The sequence below is a fragment of the Anabas testudineus genome, chromosome 24 (genome assembly GCF_900324465.2).
Source record: "Anabas testudineus chromosome 24, fAnaTes1.2, whole genome shotgun sequence".
NCBI lineage: Eukaryota > Metazoa > Chordata > Actinopteri > Anabantiformes > Anabantidae > Anabas > Anabas testudineus.
In genome coordinates this window covers 19,095,175-19,117,625 of record NC_046632.1, presented here as the reverse complement: position 1 = coordinate 19,117,625, position 22,451 = coordinate 19,095,175, and the positions used below count along the sequence as shown (strand labels likewise).

The window sequence follows — 22,451 nt, the reverse complement described above, 5'->3', positions numbered from 1 at the left end:
TTTGTTTTCAGTGGTGTTAAATAAAAGAAAAACCTCAGCAGAAGGTAAAACATCACAGGATTGTCTTATATCTAATAATATGTTTATTCTTTTATCAGGACCAATATTTAAAAGTTTTATTTTCCCGTCACATAAACACAGTGCAGACCTTTAAATGAATAATACTCAGTAAACACAACAAAAGCTTCATGTGCACAGAACATGTATGAACAAACAGTGTACACGACTCAACACGTGTTTAATACTCAACATTAAAAATACTGACTGTAGTGCATTTAAATACCACAGAGAAAGAAAAGGCACGCTGAGCTCTCGCTGATTGTCATTTTAAAATATAAAATACATGAGTCCATTTGGCAGTTTCAACAAAAACAACACACTATTAATAAAATACAATCAGATTTCATCGAAATAAAATCTGGTACCAAAGAGTTTCACTTCTCCCACTGAAAAGAGCAGTAAATTATCAATTTTTTGACTGGAGTTTGGTTTAACGTTTGTGTCAGGTTTAAACATGTGACTGTGGTACAGTGATTTTCAGACACACTGCTGCTCCAAGTTAACGTGTCTGAAAGCAAAAGATCAACTACAGGAATTTTCACAAAATAAAAAAAACAACCATTTATAATAATTTGACAAATATGGAAGCCCATCTCGGCCAAGAACCAAATAAATAAATGCTAAAAATAGTCACAGTAAGTCAAAATCTTTCAGTTACACTGATTTTTTTAAAGTACTCACTGTGTGCATTCTTCAATTTCTTCTTTATTCTTCAAGAGTCTAGGGACAGAAATATTTGAATTTGAACTAAGTGTTTTCAATTCTAAATTCTTCATTAATCTGCCTTTTTTAAATGATAATTTCTTTGAGTCTAAGGTAAATGAATTAAGTTCCCCTTTAATATAGTCATTAATTATGTCAAATAGACATTACAGCTTAAAAAAATACAAAAATATATATTTGACGGTGGGAGGGGGGAATATTTTCAGTTTCATGTTCAGTATTGATAATCAGGTAATTTCTGTTGCAGCTTAATGAAATTATTATTTATTTGGATTGACTGATGGAAATGGACAAGTCACAGAAAAACAGGCCACCACGATAAAGAGGAACAGTTTTGGCAGCATAAATACGTATTTCTGAATATTACAGTCACAGTCGTGTAGGTCGTGAAGGTCATGGGTCGTGAGGTGTCGAGTGAGACGCTGAATTGAATTGTTTGAATTTAATAACCGGGTTTGTAACTTTTTACACGTCGTCCGTGAATCTGCTGCTTTCTTCAGTCGAATTCCAGCATCAGCAAAAACGAGAAATTTTACGTCGGGTAAAAAAAAAAAAAAAAAGCAGTGAAACTGTGATTACACCTGAGTTTAAAGAGTCTCAAACAGAAACCCCCACCCACTGATATCTGACAGGACCCCCCCTCAGCACTGGGTCTCCTTGGTCTTGATCTGGTTTTGTCTCTGCAGTCTGAACAGCATCGCCCTCTCGCTGCGACTCGTCACACTTTTCTCCGTCAGGTCCTCGAAGGAGCGTTGAGCCCCCCCCCCCCAGACGCCCAAATGCCTCCTCCAGAGCCCCCTCGTCCAGGTGGGAGTCTAGGCTGGGGTCCTCCTGGATGGTGGCCATGCGGGGGCTGTCCAGAGGAGGGGGGCCGTGACAAAAGCCGGGACCAGGTTCGGAGCAGGAGACTGGAGGGGTGCTGGTCTGCAGGGGGCCGCACGGTTGGAAGCGCGGCGGGGCAGCGGCAGAAGGGGGGAAGCTTGGAGATTTGTAGATCCGAACTGATGCGGACTCCAGGCTGCTCAGGAGCTCGGCATTCTGGGAAAGTGAAGGGTGACAGTTAAAGGAGGAGACGGTGATTTTGAGGTTTCTGTGATGTCAGGATAAAGTTTGAGGGTCAAACAGAAACCTGCTGCTAGCTCTTTGATGTGGACTTGATGCCCCCCCCTCTCTGAATCTACTACCCAGCTCCTCGTACAGGTGCCGCTCATCTCTCGATCTAGCTACTGACATGAGGACCTGTCCGTACTAATGGTTCTTGAGTGAAACGTGATTCCTGTTCAGCAGCTGACGGCAGAGTTCTTTTTGAGAAACTGTCTGAGGAGGAAAAACTGCATAAAACCATAAATTACTACATAAACGCATTGAATCACTAAAAGTGTGCTAAACACTCACACTGGGGAAGAACAGGGACTTGGTGGTCTGTTCGTACTGTTTGTCCATCTTCTTGTCCTGAAAGTGAAAAAATCCAACAAGTCTCACAGTTCTGATCATTCAACCGTTCAATTTGATTTTGAGCTGATACTTTACTAGTAACTTGGGAGTATTTTGGTACTGATACTGTTGCTCTGATGACACTGACCACACAGTGGACCAGGATGCTGAGAGGAACCCAGAACAGCAGAGAGAACGCCACCACAGAAGCCACGATGTTATCAGCCAGAAACTTCCCAAACGTGTTGATGTCCAGTTTCTCGATGAACTCCCACAGTCGCTCCACCACGTCCTGCACCTGCTTCATGCATTTCCCCTGCACAGACAACAGCCCCCCCACATTATCACACGCTGACTTCAACATGAAGATTTCAGTCTGTGATTCAGACGTACCGCTCCGTCACAGAAGCCCACGGTGCAGGGTTTGCCTTTACGCAGGAACAGGAAGTCGCCTGATTCGTTCTGATACGGAGCGCAGGCGCCGCTGCTGCTCCTACAACAGACTTTACAAGACGAGTCGGTTTCTGCAGGGAAAACAGAAGCAGATACAGGTTCTGTACTGCAGCTATTAATGTCATAGAACCAGTTATGTGTTTTGGGAAAAGGTTCAGACATTGAGAGGGGGCTCTGAACAGAACCACTGCTCCTTCGCATCAAAGGAGTCAACTGAGGTAGTTTGGTATCTTATCAGGAGGCAAACGCCTTCCTAGGATGTCCAACTGGGAGGAGATCCCAGGGAAACCCAGAAAACATGGATGAGATTATATGTCTCATCTGGGCTGGGAACACCTCGGTAATCATACTAACCCTAACCCATTGGGTGAAGTGAACCTGCTACCCGCACCTGTACCGAGACCCAACTTCAGATGAGCGACTGAAAATGCACAGAAGGTTCTGTTTTTATCATGCTGGTCTCAAAACAGCGTTGACGTGATTATAGTTTAGATGAACTTAACAATAGGTCTAGTATCTGTGCTCTGGTCTCACTTCACCTGGAACATGAGGCGCAGGTGTAAAAACAGCATTTCCCTTCATAGCTGCTTCTTGCTGAAATGTGTTGGAGGGAAACCTACTCAACTATACAGCAAGACACAGACTGACTCACTGTCATTGGAGCAGCTTTAAACAAACAGGGAACGTTTCAGTCTGGTACCGTTGCAGGCGCAGGGCTGCAGCTTTAGGACAGCCTGACAGAAAGGAACACACTCCCCGCTCAGACACTCTCCATTGTCCAAACACAGCGTTTTATCTTCTGCATTCTCTGGAGGAGGACACTCGCTGCTGCTTCCTGTTGACGCACACAAACATCAAACACATCTCAGAGCTTCTACACATCAGTTAATCACATGCCTGTGACCTTTGACCTGCCAGCTGACCTGTGCAGTAGGAGTGTCCTTTACAGGTGGCGTCGATGGGCTCCTGACAGATTTCACCTTTAGCCTCGAACCGGCACTTTTTACAACATGCACTGTTCCTGTCACTGAACACAGAGCGAGGTGTCAGAAGAGACAGGACGCCAGCACGAGCCGACACGTGGAGAGAACAGACATACGACTGGAAACTGTTCGAGTCTCTGACCTGCACTGGGCTCCAGGTTTCAATTTGCATTCTGCGGTGCAGCAGCGATCAGAGTTGATGTGCAGCAGTCCAGGATCACACTCCTCACCCTGCTCCACCCGAGAGTTTCCACACACGTTAATGTTCCTCTCCTTGAAGCAAGACTGAGCCTTCGACTTCAGACGCTTCAGGATGGAGCGTTTACTGCAGTTAGAGAACAGCTGGACAGACGGGGGAGAATTAAACCAAGTTACTGACCAATTCAATCCATTAAATCAACAAACTGTTCAGTTCTCTGTTTCCCTTATTTTGAATAAAATCTAGTTAAGTTCTGCAGCTGACTGATGCGAAGTTCAGAGACCCAGTAGTTAACCCAGTAATTCCAATTTTCCTTGTCCCCAAGAAACTAGAATTAAGGGACTGTGGCCGTTTGGTCTCAGTGAAGTTGTGGTTTACATGCAGGTGTGGCAGCGTGAAACAGCAGAGGGGTGAACGTCTCCACGTACACAGAGGATTCTAGAAGCAGGAGGAACGCTGCACTGGTCGGTAACTGTATCAATAAAACCATCTCTCAGGACCGTGAAGGTTCTGGTGTCATAAACCTGCAGACACAACAGGAGGCAGCACCTTATTGTTGCCGTGGTCTCCGCTCACAGCGATGGGGTACATGACGTATTTTCCTCCCTGGTCTTCTCGGGGGGCGCAGTCCGGCATGTCGTCAGGGTCGTGCTCTGCTCCGAAGTTATGACCGAGCTCGTGAGTCGTCACCAGGTCTGCTTCCTGTAGAGACAACAGCGAGATATTTTGTAGAACTGAGACGCAGACTTCCTCTTTCTCACATAATACAGAGATTCTACTTCTGTGTTGAATGATCCTGCTGATTGTGTATGAGTAACTACAACAGTACTACAAGTTGTTTTCAACTTTTAACTACATTTTGAACTTAAATTATTTCTACGTGTACAGTTAGAACACAAACATATGCTGTGTGTCTATAAATGAGCTATTGTTCGCTGCAGCTCTACTATCAAACACAGTCAATCAACCACCAGCCCCTCCTCAGGACACTTTTAATCCTCTTGATGATCATCATCATTTCACTAACTGTAAGTGTAACTCAGTAATCTCCTTCTGTGACTAAGATCTTAAACTGCTACACGATTCCAGATCCTGTGATCAGGATCAGGATCGACCTGGTCACCAGTTTCCTGGAAACCAGCCCACCTTGGTCAGGATGGTCTTTCCGTAGTTCTTGGTGCTGGTCAGGCCTGTGTTGAGGTAGATAGTTTTTTGTTCGTTTGTAGACGATGGACACGCTGCAGAAGGAAAACACAGTTTTTGTTAACACCACCTGAGTCTTTCTTCTCCAATAATCAGAGCAGGACGGTGAAGCAGCGGGACACAACCTTTGGAGCAGAGACCTCCAGGAATGTCTAGTTTGGACGGAGCGACGTAGGCCAGGCCCAGAGTGCCTTCGTCAAAGTCCTGATATGTGAAGAGGTGAGCCAGGCAGACGTTGGAGGCTTTCTCTGCGATGTCCACACTGAACTGCTGCAGGGACACAAACCAACAGAAGAGGACATGTTCACGAGCTAAACCGTAAAACACAGATTCTCATTAGTTCCGGCCACCGAACCAACCGATGTTCACCAAACATCAGCAAGTTGACATACAGCTGTGGCTATTGTTAGCATGTCAGTGTTTACCTCCAGCAGTTTCTTGACGTCCCAGACGTTCCTGCCCTCTACTGGACTTCCCCTCATGTTGAAGTGACTTTTTCCTGCAGCTACAGGAGTCGGACTCTTCTCTATGATGATCTGACAGGAGGACACAGCAGCACAGTTTACGGCACATTACCTTAAAGTGTGCTGAAGTTTTAATGTGAGGTTTTCAAAGACAGTTTTCATGCTCGTTGGTCTCCACGGTGCTCCTCACCTGTTGGATCTGGACACCGTAACCTATGAAGTCATCGCCCCAGGACGTGTTTCTGTAGATATCGTCCACACGATCGATCAGCTCGATCTGAAAACACAGTCAGGCTGTTTAACCTCATGGTGTGGAAACTAAAATGGAATCAGTGTTTGGTGTTTATGCTGTGTTCTGACCAGGTAGTTGAGGGTGGTGCTCTCCTCCCCCCGGCCCATGTGTTTAAAGAAACGATGGTCGGCCACCAGCAGCAGAGGACAGGTGTTCTTGCTGTGATCAAGTGCCTGGCGTTTCCCCCTGAACACAGACTCTGACCAGGTAAACACAGATGAAACACAGTCAGTACGGAGCTTTTTCAGTGATATTACTGGATTCATTTTATTAAATTCAAAAAATTAAAAGTCCTTGTTTTCACATGAAATTTTATTTTGTAAAAATATTTTTCATATTCAAGTCTAATCTTGTCATTATAATCTACTGACCGTCTTCCTCCTCGCCCTCTGTCATGGCTGTTCTAATGCTGTCAGGGAGGAGGTGGCTGGGGTCAGAGGTCATGTAACCACAGACTGAGGGCTGCTGCAGTCGGCTGATGTTTCTGATGTCCTCAGAGCGATAAATCAGCAGTTGACCATCAGGTGGCGCTGACGTGAACCTCCACAGAGGCTGCAGAAAGAGAGAGGAGTGAGGAAGAAGAACATCAGGAAACACCTGACGCTTCTGTTTTTTTTATTTGAACATCACACGTAATCGTTTATATTTTATACCTCGACATTGTACTCCGCCTCGCCTGTCAGGATGTGAGCCGAGAACTCGTGGTCGTCTATATGAGCCTGAACCCGAGAGTGTTCCTCCCCTGGAGGAGAAAAACAGTCCCTGTGTGCTGCAGATCCAAACCATCAACAGTTCATCTCTCAACACTTTCATACATCTCTACAAGGTTAAACTTATCTGTCCTTCAAAGCTCATCTGGAATGCTGTCCAGTAAATATTTGAAGATCAGTTTGTGATGCTGTTTAGGCCACTTAGGCTAGAACCTCTGCTCAGCTCACGCTGAACGAAGAGAAGGAAACTGTACTTGTTAGTAGGACACAAATCCTTTAATACAGAGTCAGAGGTGATCAGTTTTACCAATGACGTGTCCTGTGAAGTAGTTATGCCTGTTGAGCGGGTAACTCTGCTCTCGGCCGTCCTCGTCCACAACCACAGCTCTGAAATCCTCAGTGAACAGCTCGTTGTTGGTCCTCAGGTACAGTCTGAACTGCCTACACAAACAAATACACAAGATGAGTTCAGAGCTCCTCACATTTCATGGACCAAACGTGACTAAAACCTGCACAAAATGTGGCCTCTGACCTCTGCAGGGCGTTGAAGCTGAGGGTTTTCTCCACATGAGTTTGAGTTTGGACGTCTCGTCGGCGGATGGAGTGAGACTGCAGGCTGGACAGAGGCAGCACGTCGAAGTCATCCAGCATCGCCCTGAGAGAACCTGAGGAGGAAACAGAGCAGCTGAAGGTCGGACAGATCCAAGATCCCCAAACTCTGTCATAGGACCATTTGGTCAACAGGTTCCGAGAGATTTCCTGTAGTCAACGCCTGGTTTAGTCTGGGCTGATGTCAAGAAATACAAAAATCTACATTACCACATATAAAAACAAACTAAACTAATCCAGATCATGACACTGCCACCACCACATACCACACACAGGATCAGGTTCATATTCTTGGCCATCACCAAACAGAACAGCTTCTGATTCAAGGCTAATAGTTCCACTTTGGTCTCGTGTCCACAGAATTTTCTTCCAGCAGCTTCTGGTTTCTCCACGTGTCGCTGAACAAACTGTAGACTGGCAGTTCTTTTTGGAAGGTAGCGGCTTCCTGCAGCTCTGACATCAACACCATTGTTGTTCAGAGTTCTCCTGATGGTGACTCAGTTATCAACTGCCAGAGAGGTCTTTAGTTTCCTGGACGTTGCCCTGAGGACCTCCTGGACTATACACACCTGCTCTTAGTGTGATCTTAGTGTGTGGTTGACCGGTCGACCGGTGGAGTCCAAACTCTGTAGAAATTCCTCTTTTACAGTTTCCAGTCTGTTGAGCAGCAACAACTCTTCTTCTAACATCTTCAGAAATTAACTTTGTTGACAGGATGGCTAATCGAATGATGCACCTCATTATAAATACAAAAAATAAACGATGAAATTGTTTATCTTCCTTCTGATGATCCGCTTTTGCCCTCGGGCAAGTGTCTCAGAGTCAAAAGAGTTCAAAAAGAACCAGCTGAAGAATGCTTTTGTTCATCACCTGTGAGATCGGTGTTTCTTTGTTGGGGGTTGGTTTTCACTTTTTACTGACAACTGTTCATCTGATCTCGCATCTTATCTTATGACACACTTTAACAAACCTGTGTGTTGTGACAGTGACGATCCAGATTTAAACCAGACAGATAAGTAAACAGTCACTAAAACACCACATTTCATTATTTAGATTAAACATGTCATTAGTAATGTTTGTAAAATCCTCTTTAAAAATCAACTTTGAATTCTAATCTAATCATTTTGACAAGAGATATGAAACACTTGGTAAGTAGGAAGTAAGACAGACAGTAAGAAGTAAAAACAGATTCAGAAGGTTAAAGGTTTAGTTTTGTCAGGTTTTGTCTTCCGTACTTTACAAATGTCAGGGTTGGAGTTATAAACAGATATTTCCATCAACTTAAAACCATGTTGGAAACACTTACTGTACTCTTCATCCTCTGAAGACGTTTGTGCTTCAGCTGAAACGATTAAAACTGTCAGAAATGTTAAAACGTTGAGCTCCTGTCTCATGATGGAAAACGGCCGTCGCTGCTTGTTTCACACTAAACTGTCAGATTTACGACTTTAACGACAGTTTAGATAAAAACCTCGGATTAAAAACACATTTCTGAAGGAAAACCCTTAAATCTCGACCACATTAGATCTTAGCTAAGTTAAGAAACACGCACAAAACGCCCCCAACTCCGCAAGAACCAGGAAGACGAACCGCAGCCGAGTGAAGCTGGCGGGAACCGGGAGCTGCGGGACGGAAGTGGAGTCCACTGCTTCACAATAAAAGCCCCATCTGCTTCAGGACGCTAAACGGTACCGAGGTAAAAATGTGACAGATGTGAAGAAAATGAAAAACACGTAATGATAAATACTTTATACACTTGAAATACTTCAATATTTACTTTAAGAACAAGACAGACAGCATACATTCATATATGTATTAGGAAACACACAAATGGATGTGTCAAAAATGTAAATTAAGATAAGATAAGATAACATAAGATATTCTTTATTGATCTCACATTGGGGAAATTCAATTGCTACAGCAGGTCAGTGCAAAAAGAACAACAGCAATGTGCAAAAAGAATGAGAGGGTGTGCAAAAATACAAAAGTAATAAACATTTAACGAGAATCTACAACTATATACACTATTACGACTTAACATATATAATATGTTATAAGTAATAAAAAATAAATAAAATAAAAAAGAATAGAAAAGGAAAAAGAGAAGAGAGAGCTGCCGTAACTAGCTGCTGCTCCTGCAGCGCCATCTTGGACTTTTTAATTTATATACTAAATTAAATAAACCAAATAAAAATATAGAACAAACACTGAATTTAAATAGCTGCACAAAAGAAAACATTACATACAATACTTTTAACAATATATTTTTTTCAACAATAAAGTCATATCTAATGAAAAATAATGTAAAACACAAAATGTTCTTCGGCCACAGAAAAGTACAACTAAACAAACATTTAAAAATATGTTGAAAAGATCATTACAAAAGAGTGGAATAAACATTTATTTTATTTTATTTAAAAATGGAGTGATCATTCTAACACGAAATTAGTGAAAAATATTTTAAAACATATATTAAATAAGTTATTTTCATTATTGGTATTGTTATTCTTCAGAAATATACTTAAAACCAACCACAAAGGAAGTGCTTTATTTTATAATCCGCCGTTCGGTCGTGTTGAATTGAACTTTACCAACATGTGATTTTAAAGGCTGAAATGTAAAAAGTGTCTGAAACAGAAATGAAAACTAAAAAGTGACCTAATAATTCTACAGGTGTATTTGTGACTTCACAACAAACGGAACCTGTAGCAGTGAATCGTGTCCATCTTTCTTCTTATGTAAGAGAATAACACTGACATCTGGCAGCTCTATTTATAACAGCTGATCTCATCCAAATCCGCTTTTACTACAAGATAAAAAAAAACATGGAGAGGAAAAACGATAAAACAGATACAGTAACATGAGAAACTGGAAAACAACAGAAAGAAATGTACGAAGTAAAAGAAAATACGTTAAACCACACGGAATAATTAACACCCGGAGCTCATAGTGAAATTAGCTCTGTTATTATGCGCACAAATATTGTATAGTAACATACGTATTAGATTTGTTTGTGGTAGACTGCCAGAATAATAAGAGTACTTTAAAACACATATATGTAGTAATTTGAATATGAATCTACGTTTGATACATAGAAAAACAAGCTCGACATTTTTCTAAATGTTTACGTATATTAGGTTATTTTGACTTCAGCAGATAAAGTCAAAATTTATTTTTATTGTTAATAAATCACAAAGTTTAACGTCACCTCTGCCTCAGGTGTAGTTCACTATCTGAACTGTGGCGGCAGCAGAGCGCGCAGATGAGCAGAGCACACCGGAAACCACACAAGACGAAGAAGAAGGAGAAGAAGAAGAAGAAGAAGAAGAAGAAGAAGAAGAAGGAACTACATGTGAAAAAATCTAACACACAAAATAAACTTAAATTAAAACTTAAACTACAACTAAAACCTGAACTACAACTAAAACTTAAACTACAACTAAAACCTAAACTACAACGCTTCGTTTGGCGTCAACATGGACGACGAGCACACGGTAATATATGTTTCACATTTGTATTTCTTCATGTTGGAGTTTAAACTGCTTCAAACACACAGCGAAGTGGATTATTATTATTTAGTGTCCATTAAATAATCTGTTAGGATTGTGTTGTTGTGTCTGTCACAAACTTTTAATTAAATTAGTTTTGCACATTTCTACAGCTCCACAGGATTCAGTCGTTAAGTGTTAAATAATGAAAACATACAGTCACTGCTTTGTCTTCAAATTAACGACACAATTTGATTTAAATTTCCCTTTCTGCCAAACTAATATTCCTCCCTTTGTGTGTTCAGGCCTGGTACACGGAGCCCTGTGCTCAGTGTTCAGCGGTGAACTGGGGACTTTCAGACGAGGGTCGGTTCTACTGCAGATCCTGCCACAATGTCATCGAGGTAAAGTAAAGACACAGAGAGTTGAATCGTGTTGATCAGGAATCAGTTCTAACTGCAGAGGTGAATTTTAGTTTCTGCCATCAGAGTAGAACTCAGGACTCTTTCATGTTTTTACTATTTTTCTCATTAATCCAGGAAAGAGAAAGTGACAGGAAGGTGTAGACGAACAGAATCATAAAGTTTGAACTCATGTTCCGTCTTACTTCATCTTTGTGAATTTGAATGTATTTTAACACACGACTGTGTCCAAACATCCTCAGAGAACCAAAGAGGTGGTTGACATGACCTACGCCCCCGGAACCACCAGGGTGTCCACCATCAGCAGAGGATCCAGAACCAAGAGGCCCGGTCAGTGTTTGTGTCCCGTCAGAGATGGATTTAAAACTCGCTCTGAGTCTGTCAGATGTTGAAGAGTTTTATTATCTTGTTGTCATCATCATCATCGTACCACACAAACAAGACTGTAACAGACGTTTTTTCTGTCATTTATAGTTTAAACAATAATTGAATAGACTTTGTTCAAATTCTGGTGAAGTGAGAAAACAAAGCTGCAGATTCTCTACAGATTTTGAAATGTTTATTTTGTTGGACGCTGTTCTGTTCTATTCTGTTTTGATGCTGTCGATGAGTGGTGCCTGGTTTCCTGGTTTGTTTTTCAGAGGGAGGACGTCAGTGGATGGTCTGTGAAGGTTTCCAGTTCATCCTGAGAAACCAGGCCAACGCTCTGGTCAGACTGGGAGTCAGTCCACACTTTAAGGTGAGTTTTTGTTCTTGTTGAACCTCGAGCAGTCTGATGAGCAGCTGTTCTGATGGAAACGTGTCATTTCAGGACGAGGTGTTGTGTCAGCTTTGGAGACTTTACCTGCAGAAGAGTCGACAGGCCTACACCAACAACCCAGTGAGGAGCTCCAAGTTTAAACTGGTCAGTTCAGAGTTTTTGGTCCCACACGCTCTCCTCTCACAAAACACTTTGAAAGAACGTAGATCAATGGGAGTGTCGAAAAATCAATAGTGTCGGACAACAGCTTCTCTCATCTTCTTGGGTTCAGGTAAATTATAGCCCAACTCTGAAGTGACAGGATAACTGAGGAGCTCAAATAGCAAAGGATTTCTAATGTCCTCATTGATGTACCTAATAAATAGTTACAAACAATTAAATCCCAAGGATTTAACAAGTACATAGTCCTAATGACTGAATTTAACACCTACATGATGTACATGAATCTGCAACAAGGTGGAGTCGTAATATTCCCCTCACTGGTGAATCTCAGTGAACAGTCCCAGAATATCTACTACAGGTAAAAGTCTGACCAACCAGTACAAATTCACCTGTGTGAATGGTGAAGGACCCAGAAAGAACAGTACACTAAAATACTAATGAGCTTCTAGTTCAGTGATGGCAGAACTTAAAATTCATGCATCAATACAATTCCACAGTACAGATAATGGAGACAGTGAAATAACACACAGGCTACTGCTGCCTGTTCGGTCTGTAATTGGTCCTAATTAGTAATGTAGCAACTTCCTGGCTACACTTTGAAGACACTGAAACCCAGTAGGAGCACCAAAACAGTCTGGACTTAAATAGTTTCCTCTTAAATAGGTAGAGGAAGGATTCAGTTCTTGATACAGATCCACCCTGACTCTGCTGCCCCCCTTCATCTCTGTCCTCAGCAAAGTCTGGACTCGGACTCAGAGAGCGCAGCCGAGTCGTCCGTCATGTCCGTCAGCGAGACCGACGGAGAGACAAACCTGTCGAGTCCGGCCGAATCTAGCGCAGGTAAATTCAGACCTAGAAAAACACTCAGACACCGGTCTGGAGCCTGGTGGTTTCCTGAAACCTGATAAAACTGCTACAGTGGCTCAGACCACATCACTTTACTGTTTAATGACAGTCGACCGTATGTGATCTGAAATACAGTAAATCTTCACTCAGGGAGCACCAGTGGGTGGTCGCAGTTTTCTGGCTCGGTGAGCTGCCCGAGTCCTCGGATGAGGCGGAACCACAGTCTGATGAGCATGAAGAAGACTCTGGCTCTGATCCACCTGGCTCTGGTCTGGAGTAGCGAACCGCTGACGCTCAGCGACCTGCTCAGGTGACATCTGGACACAACTGACAACTAAATATTATATTTCTGATTCTCCTTGAATCCAGACTGGTCCTGGTCCTGGTCCTGTGCTGGAGTGCTGGAAAGTGCTGGAACACTTAGTGGCTGTGTTTGTTTTCAGGCTGGTGTGGGAAGGCCACGTCCCGTACGTGAACGCTCACGAGGAACTTCCTGAGGAGATGAAGCTCGACGGCAAAAATGCGTTTATCTTCAAAGTCGAGGTCAGAACCAAAGAAAACTATACAATAAAAAGTAAGGTGTGTACTTATACTACAACCTGTTTGAGTATAATCAGTGAGTTTTATTTCGGGTACATTTGTTTCCACAGAGTGTCCCGTCCCACCGGGCGGTGCATAAGGAGGCTCAGACTCTGCTTCTGTTCCTGCAGCTTCCTGCTTTTCCTCCAATCAGTCGACAGAGTCTGCTGCACCCAGCACTGCTCAGCCTGCGCTACCTGATGGACGCTAATCTGCCCGGTAACAGTACCACTGATACTACTGATACTGCAATGTGCCTGGTAACAGTACTACTAATTGTGCTAACAGTATGTGCACCAATACTAACATTACTTCTGACAGTACTAGTGGCATCTCTGACATTATTAGTACTAACAGTACCTATCGCAGTACCTAAAGTATTTCTGATAGTACTAACCTAATAACCTCTTCCCCTCCCCCAGATGAGCTCCACCCATGGGTCTGCAGGCTGATGGAGCACGCTGGTATGGCAGACCAAACGCACCGTGCCGCCTTTCTGCCGCGGTATGACGTCCAAGCCGCCGCCCTCATCGTCGTCACCATGAAGGTCGTCTTCGGCCTGGACGACCACACCGAGTGGTAACACCCCCTCCTCACACAGACAGACACAAAGACGGAACACGGTAAATGTTAGTTCCTGCTGTGACTGACTTGTCCGGTGGATTTGTGTGTTTCAGGGATTTATCCAACAAAGCCGGCGACGCCGACGACTCAGGTTGGTTCTTCACCTCAGGACTGTGATTTTATGTCTTTATGAAGTGTAGTCAAACATCCAACAGTCTTCATAAACAATATGAATATAGAAAATATGAATATAGAATATTGAATATAGAAAAATGTATTATAAAGTGATAAATACGTTCAGACCAAGTCAGATAGTAAAGTGTGTGCAGTGAGCTCTTGAACTCTTCTTCAGCTCCCCACAACAGGAGCAGATGATTCTCTACATTTACGACTCCTCTTCTGCTCTCTGACAGGAAACATGTTTAACCTGAGGAGGTGGTACCGACTGATGCAGGCCGCTCTGATCAGGGCTCAGCAGCGGAGAGAACGCCTCGTCGCCAGGTGCTGTTACACACGTTCTTACTGCAGGTTGTTTTTGATGTGTAATATGTTGATGATGTGATTCACTCCCTCTCATCCACAGGAAACAGTGGAAGGGGAAGAAACCTCTTTACCCGAGCAGGAACGACAAATGGATGGTGATGAAAAAGAAAAGTACGAATCGGAGTTTGTATATCTGGAGGTGTCAGATGGTTTCGAGCTGATTGTTCAGTAAAGAAAATACAGTGAGTTTCAGTAAATGGACCGACGCGTCTCGTCTCTGCAGGAACAGCAGAGCAGGTTCAGGCCTGTTTTGAGAAGCTGTCTTCCTGCCCGGTGGGAGTCCAGCCCCCCAATCCATCCAGCTTCAGGTTCCACTGGGGGGACGGGGACGGAGCTGATGGTCCCAGTCTGCACCACAAGAAACTGGACGCAGTCGTGACCCTGAAACGCAACATCCAGACTCCAGCGAACTCGACTTACTGGCACCCGGGTCTCAGACCCTGTAACCCCCGGTAGGTCTGTTGGAGAAGGAGGAAACAAAAACCACATCGGCGTCTTTGTCACAAGACTTTGGTTGTAGCTTCTCTTATTTATTCTCGAATAGATTAGTCAATGAGAATTAATGTTAAAATAGATTTGATCAATTATAATGTTTACAGCTTATCTAACAGAAGCTGACGGCTGCATAATAAAATCAGTTTTGTCTATTATTGGAAACAGTTGATTAGATTTTGTGTCAGAGCTTCATGGTGCACTGATCAGATATATTGTCCCTTTAGCGTGAACACGAACCTCAACAAGTTTACACAAAGTAGTGTTGGCACTAAACAAACAAAAAGCCGAGCACAAAGAAAAAAGAGCAAATGAACGGTGACGTTAGCTTCAAAAGAAAAAAGTATCAAAGCAACATTAGCATCTAAAAAAGTACCAGTTAAAATAATGCTAACATATAACTGAACGACTGGATTTTCACTTGCTGCTCAGATCTTTACTGACAGACATGAAAATATTACTTTTGTTATGAATTGAGCAGAAGTGAGAATACTGTCCGGTACTCATCTTTCCTCCTTCTCCTCTGCAGGAAGTGCTTGAGTCATTATTCGGAGGTGGAGGAGTCGCTGCCACGATCGTTCGTCTGGCTGCTGCAGCTCTTTTCCTTCCTGCTGGACGTGAAGCCGGCTTACCTGTACGAGGAGGTGCTGAGGGCGGAGAGACGAGTTCTCGGCAGCAAGACGCCCAGAGACGAACACTGGAGGAAGGGGACACGGAGCAGGAGGAGAAGTAGGACTGAGACACGAAGCAGGAGCAGGAGCAGAACTGAGATCCGGACTAGAGCTTCATCCAGGACGTCACAGAGAGGACGAAAAACTGAAACAGCAATGTGAACAAAACCTGCAAAAACATTTTATATTATAATATTTTATTTCAGCCTCAACAAAAGGTACTTAAAGGGTCGATTTAAAAACAACAAAGACGTTTTCAGAACTGAAAATTCGACTGAGACCAAACGAAACAAACGCCGACATAAAACAATCAGTTCCTGATTTAAATCAACGTTTTTCCAGTGGTACTTTTGTACGACCGCTGTTGTTAACATGTTTTTTACTCCTGCATAAGATCATGAAAAGTTGTAATTTGCTGTGTGGAGTTAAACTCTGGTTTCAGTAATACTGAACATTTCTACTAACTCTGAGGCTCAGTGACTTTTTATTTCAGCACAAACGACGTGTTGTGGATGTGAGCTGAACCTGAACCACAATAATTTCATCAGTTTTTCTTATTTTCTTCCAATCTGAGCAGAAACGACTCATCAAACCTTCTCTGGTTGCAGATTCTTTACTGTGAGTTTTTTCCAGTTTTATGACAATAAACATTGTCATAAAGACATTTTTTTAAGATAAATATTCAGAATTTCATTTTAGTCGGTTAATATTGGTGCTTTATTCTTTAAAGATTGAAACCTGGAATTTTTTTTAACTTGTATTAAAATAAAAAATAAATAAAATTAGCGACCTGTTCATTTATTGACGTTGGAGAACTGCTGTTTTAATTTCTCTTTGTCTTCGTTTTCCAGACTGAACAAAGAAACTCAGACAAAGATGAAGCAACACAAACAAACCAGCAGGAGGCGCCACTTTCCTTCACTCTGCAGGTGACATTGCAGCAGGTAACTCAATGTTTGGTGAGTGAAATTCAGTTTGTTTAAAGGATCCATGAGCATTTATTGGTTTTAACAATGTGCATTAAATCTAGTACGGGCAAAACCAATGAATCAACAAGAAAAGGTGGAAGAAAGTATAAATAAAACACCAAGGTGTCAAGTAGAAGACGTAGAAAGAGACAAACCCTCGTTGAAAATGGTTTAACACACCTGGTCGTTCACAAAGCAGCGTCTTTAATCTCAAACCACAGATTAGATTGTGGACGGATTATGACACAACGGGCCCAAACCCCTTCCCCAGCGGACCCCCCAGACAAGACTGTCCGTGGTCCCATTGTTCGTAGTGGTTTTATGTCTCTGGACGCCCCCACCTCGTTATATCGGCGTATATATGAGTGTCTTTGCAGATGTTTTCATCTGTATGTCGTCATCTTGTGTCTTTGTGATCATTTTGTGCATCAACTGTGAACATATGATTTATACAGAGACTCAGGCCCAGGAGCCAAACTTCACTGACATTTACAGAAAAATAACAAGGCGCTTGAAGCTTGTTTTTTACTTTTCAGAAATTAATTTTTCCAAAGTCAGTGAGTCAGGATGAAAATTGTTCATGAACAGGTAGAATATTGTCATGTAAGATCAAAAGCTACTGCAAAACATGTTTTAAGCTTCTTGTTGCTTTTATTTTTATTTACATAGTTTCTTTTAAATGAGGTGAAATGTGAAGCAGGTTCTTAATGAAGGATGTGAACACTGAAATCAACCAGTGACATGTGAACACAGTGTAGTTCCACCCCCAAACCCCCTTCCTGTGGTAAACGATGCAACGCTGGACTCACCATACTACCATATTATCACCATAGTAACATGCACAACGCCATAATGTTGCCTAGCAACAACCATGAACATGGCACCCGTCAAAATAAAACCTTATAACTGTTTAATGTGTCTGAATTTGTTTAGATTGTATTTTATTTTTAGTTTAACTTTGTCCTGAATTAGTTTGAGCCTTAAACAAAATATAAAAAAACATTTAAAACTAATTAAAGTAACATTTGATAACATTATGTTAACGTTCTACTACTATAAAAATCTGATTTATCAGTAATAATAATAATACATGTGTTATTCCTGTCACCTGGTACACGGCTTTAGATAATAAGTGTAATAATCAGCATTTTGTTTATAGTAGTAAAATATTTTTTATTCAATTCAGAAAAGGGTGAGAAATCCACATCATGGTTGTCAGGCTGGAAATCATCTCGACCTGAAGCAGAAGATACTGAACGATTCTTCTTCTTCTTCTTCTTCTTCTTCTTCTTCTTCTTCTTCTTCTTCTTTAGGGAACCAGATTGTTTTCTGTCATCATGTTGCTCGGTAACATTAAGGGAAACTCGCCGCACGTTGATACTGAACGACTGGTGAAATCTTTTGGATCTTTTCGGTCCAGTTTTGTGACAGCAGAGTTCTGACCGTTGTTACAACAAAAGCCCAGTTTGACCAGACGCAGGTCCCGGTCCAGGTCCCGGTCCAGGTCCCGGTCCAGGTCCAGGTCCAGGTCCAGGTCCAGTACATCCGTACAATTAGTTTCTGTGAAATGATACAAACATGAAAAGAAGTGATGTTGGTGTCATAGGTTGTGTCTGGTTCCGTCTGATGAACCGGGACACTGGGTCGGTTCTGTTCAAAGGTAACAAACCACTGGTTCATCTTCTGTTCAGAGTAACAAATGAATAAAATCACAAACTGTTCCAAAGATCCAAACACATCAGGCAGTTACTGAAGTACAGTTTGAGTACTTCTACTACATCTCGAGTGAGGAGTACTGTACTTTTTGTACATTAGTGAAGAGGCCTGCAGGCCCGGTACCGGAGGACTGCTCGTTTCTCTTATTTACAATTAACAGAAGCACAGAAAGGACACGTTCTGCAGAAAGAGTACTTTATACTGTACTTTATACTGTAAGTACAGTATAAAGTACAGTATAAAGTACTTTATTGTAATCTTTGTTACATGTTGAACTGATCCTACACTTAAATCTAAAATGATTATTAAAATATTTAAAAAAGGTCATTTTTGGTTTAAGCTTCTAAAATGCGAAGATTTGTTTTTGACGATAAACGGATGAATCCAGTAATTAATTTCTATTTATTTTATTTATATTCACATCATGTATAAAAACACATTCTTTTATTTTCATCTCTTCTTGAGAATTTGAACATTCAGTCGTGAACGAAATGTTCAATGTTCGAAATAATTAAAATATTTGAATTAATCAAACAAACTTCGTTTCAGATATTAAACTGTAAAAATGAATTACTTCTACATGTAATTATCGTACATCTTATAAAAATAAATGTGAAAATAAGTTTGAAACAGCTTCGAGAAATGAAAAGTGTAATTTGTTGAATCATTTCTGTATTTAACAGCAGTTCTTCTACGTCTGATCATGTCTCTGTCTTTAACAGAAGTTCAATTGAATGTCAGTCGGAGTTTAGTGGTTTAAATATTTTAAACATTTCACTGTCAGTAATTAAACAATATGAGAAAAACATTTTCATTTCCATTTTAAAAACTGAAAACTGAAAGAACTGAAACTTAATCCACTGGAAGCAAAAACCTTTTCTAAATAAATGATTTCACCACTTACAGACATAAACATTTGTTTTTGATGTTAACAGTTGAATATTAATAAAAATCAGATCAGCAGTTTAATAATTAGACAATTAGATTTAATTAACATTATTAGAAAACTAGAACAATAAATAGAATAATAGTAAAACAGGCCTTTAAGTGTTATGGTAGCTTACTCTGACATTTACTTTATAGCTGTTGGTAACTTTCTATGAATATAAACAAATACAATATGGATTTTAGTTACTTTGCAGATTCAGATTATTAATTTACTAAATATAAAAATCCGACTTTTTGATTTAATTTAAACCAGCTGCAACATTCTAATTAACAAACAAGTTATAATTTTAATTATAATCAGAACTTTTAATTTAGATTTTTACTGAACCTGCTAATTTTTGTAGTTGGAAATTATTTTATTTTATTAGAGATAAATAACATTTACGAGCTTCTAAAAACTGTATCAAGTCATTCAATTCTCTCCAGCTTCTTACGTTCAATACTTTACTACTACCACTACTACCAGTTTAGTAGTAATACTACTGAACTGTGTGGTCTGGTACTACTGGTACGGTAGTATGTTATAATTCATGTTCTTCAACACAGTTCAATCAGATTCTGCTGTAAAGGAAGAGAGCAGCATGAACTCGTTGTTGTTGTTGTTCAAGTTGCAGCTTTTCAAGAATGAAAAGAAGTGAAGTCAACGGTCAAGTTGTTCTCGTCTCCTGTTCACAACCAAACTCGATTAAACCTGAGCAGACACTTTTCTACACTTTGGGTGAAATGTTTTCATTTAAGTATGTGACAGTCACAGAAGTTGATAGTGGACATAGTAAAATATTCACTTATTTGGTTTCTGCTAAAGTATCTGATCGTTGTCTGAACGTTTTTTAAGGTGGAAACTGCGACCGCTGTGCAGCGAGTGATCTGTTCCTGACGTCCGAGCTCTGCAGAAGCAGCTCTCAAGCTGTAAAGGAACTTTTTCCTGCTCTGATTCAACCTTTGTGAATTTTTCTTTGGTCGTCTGCAGCTTCTTTCTTCTTTGGGTCTGAACAGACACTAAGCTGTGAAATCGTCCTAACATCGTATTTGTCTTGATAAACTTGGATTTTGTTGTTGTTTGAAGTATTTAAAAGTTACTGAAACCAGCAAAAATAGTTTGTGTGAAAACCCTTTAAAAAGAAAAAAAAACTCAACATGGATTATTAGTTTTTACCTCATTTACCTCCGCAAACTTCCACTATGTAAAAGTGCTGTTCATGTATTATTTATTTTCTAGTAATATCTGTAGTAGTAGTAGTAGTAGTAGTAGTAGTAGTAGTAGTAGTAGTAGTACACAGTTTATCCATTCTTCCCTATGACACTTTACAGAGCAGCTGCCAACATCCTGGTACTGTAACGTGACGTATAACAAACAACAACAACAACAGGTAACCAGAGCATCGATGGGCTTTTACTCATCTTGCACATTGACGACATGAGTCAAGCGGCGCTGTGCATCGACTACAGCCTGTAGATGTTCAGAGCTGCTGTTGGTTTGTGGTTCTCGTCATATATAAACAGGGTTCTGGACGTAAGGGGTGAGGCCCAGTACATTATTATTAATTAATTAATTAGTACACAAATGTATGAGTAGCTTTTTGATGTCGATGGCTGAGGCTTCAGTATTTCTCACTATCTGAACAGGACTGTAAGTAATTATTGTTTTTATGGAGGATTAATGTGCTGATTATTTCCTCAATGACTCATTTAATTGTTCAGCTTATAAAAACGACAGAATCACTGTTTAATTGAACCCTTCAAGTAGGAAAATGCTCAAATGATTCATCAGATTAGAGAAACTGGAGTATTTGGTGTTTTACATGGAAAATGAGTGATCATTAAAACAGCTGCCAGTTAACTTAGAAATTGTTCTTACTGTAGTTTAATTAATATGTTTTAATGAGTCCAGCTCTGAGATAAATGACGAGAACAGAACTTGATGAGTAAATGTACTCAGTTACTTTCTGTGTGTATTACCACTGATACTGCTGTTGTGTTTGTGTGGTTCATAGAAGTGGTGCACATTACTGCAGGGTCAAAGGTCATCCCTCCTTCAAGACTTCCAAGAATCAGACCTCCGGGAAGTACGACCCCAACACATGAGCACGTCGGTCACATTAAGACTTCACTGTTGCTTAAAAACTCGACTCTAAGCACTTTTGAGCGACTCGACTGATTTCACCCTGAATCCTGTGGTTTGTTAGTTTCACACATCAGTGAACAGCCTGAAGCGTCAGCGTGTAGGAGACTTAAACTCTTAACTCAAGTACTGGTAGTTTTTATATTTATATGTCGTTCTCAGACGTGTTTCACACCTTCGATATTAAACCGACTCCGTCTCTTTGTTTCTGTGTCTGGATGTTCTCCTCCTAGCGACGGTGAACTCGCTGCTCCACCAACCCCGTCCCGCTCTGACCTACATTCGAGTGACCCCACCCACCCCGGACATCCCCCTGCCACCACCCTCGCTCCCCCCTTCACATACATACGTACTGAGGGTGGGTGGGTGGGTGAGGTCGCTGCTGTTTGCTTTGGAGGGAAATGACATCTGCTGCCCCGATCAAACGCAGAGTCCCACCAACCAAACTTAGGAACCGAACTCTGAAAAGTTTGAAACTCAGACACGAAACCATTGAACTGGACCCGGGAACTAAACTTTAGGAACTTGAGTTAAGAGTTTAAGTCTCCTACACGCTGACGCTTCAGGCTGTTCACTGATGTGTGAAACTAACAAACCACAGGATTCAGGGTGAAATCAGTCGAGTCGCTCAAAAGTGCTTAGAGTCGAGTTTTTAAGCAACAGTGAAGTCTTAATGTGACCGACGTGCTCATGTGTTGGGGTCGTACTTCCCGGAGGTCTGATTCTTGGAAGTCTTGAAGGAGGGATGACCTTTGACCCTGCAGTAATGTGCACCACTTCTATGAACCACACAAACAGAAACAGGCCAGAGCAGAGCATTTACTTCTGTCTGTCAGACGTGTTGACTCTGTGGTGGTTGAACTAAAGCTGAACACGGGCCGATGAGCAGCTGAACAAATGGTCAAACATGTTTTAACCTCAGTGTCGTTTCCAACGTCAGCCCTAAAAACAGAAACAAAACCACAAATTGCACAAATTGTCACACTCTTCAGAAATACTCCCGTGATTATGTTTTAAATTATTTTTTTAAAGAAACTGTC

At 41.4% G+C, this 22,451-nt stretch overlaps 2 protein-coding genes across 5 annotated transcripts; one reads left to right on the top strand and one right to left on the bottom strand.

The window, feature by feature from the left end:
• Window positions 1-61: 61 nt before the first annotated feature.
• adam17b (ADAM metallopeptidase domain 17b) lies at window positions 62-8,740 on the bottom strand. Its single transcript, XM_026340619.2, is given in 19 exon segments — window positions 62-1,553; window positions 1,555-1,821; window positions 2,179-2,235; window positions 2,366-2,533; window positions 2,611-2,741; window positions 3,371-3,505; window positions 3,594-3,697; window positions 3,796-3,995; window positions 4,402-4,554; window positions 4,999-5,090; window positions 5,181-5,325; window positions 5,481-5,591; window positions 5,710-5,796; window positions 5,880-6,010; window positions 6,183-6,363; window positions 6,465-6,553; window positions 6,829-6,962; window positions 7,054-7,186; window positions 8,437-8,740. Coding segments are annotated over 19 exon segments (2,535 nt in total). The 5' UTR covers window positions 8,525-8,740; the 3' UTR covers window positions 62-1,424.
• A 1,723-nt stretch (window positions 8,741-10,463) lies between these two features.
• taf1b (TATA box binding protein (Tbp)-associated factor, RNA polymerase I, B) lies at window positions 10,464-21,111 on the top strand. 4 transcript variants are annotated; one of them, XM_026340623.1, is made up of 18 exons: window positions 10,464-10,624; window positions 10,924-11,022; window positions 11,283-11,370; window positions 11,682-11,779; window positions 11,852-11,944; window positions 12,697-12,802; window positions 12,959-13,118; window positions 13,252-13,351; window positions 13,459-13,606; window positions 13,810-13,966; window positions 14,065-14,102; window positions 14,365-14,452; window positions 14,535-14,605; window positions 14,718-14,946; window positions 15,516-16,275; window positions 16,509-16,601; window positions 17,939-18,105; window positions 18,142-19,250. In XM_026340623.1, exons 1-15 carry the CDS (start codon window positions 10,607-10,609, stop codon window positions 15,817-15,819), a joined length of 1,797 nt encoding a protein of 598 aa, XP_026196408.1. In that variant the 5' UTR covers window positions 10,464-10,606; the 3' UTR covers window positions 15,820-16,275; window positions 16,509-16,601; window positions 17,939-18,105; window positions 18,142-19,250. The 4 variants fall into 4 exon arrangements, with proteins under 4 accessions (XP_026196408.1, XP_026196407.1, XP_026196409.1 ...); XM_026340622.1 differs by having other exon boundaries at window positions 16,509-16,616; XM_026340624.1 differs by lacking the exons at window positions 17,939-18,105; window positions 18,142-19,250 and adding an exon at window positions 20,125-21,111 and having other exon boundaries at window positions 16,509-16,616.
• Window positions 21,112-22,451: the final 1,340 nt, after the last annotated feature.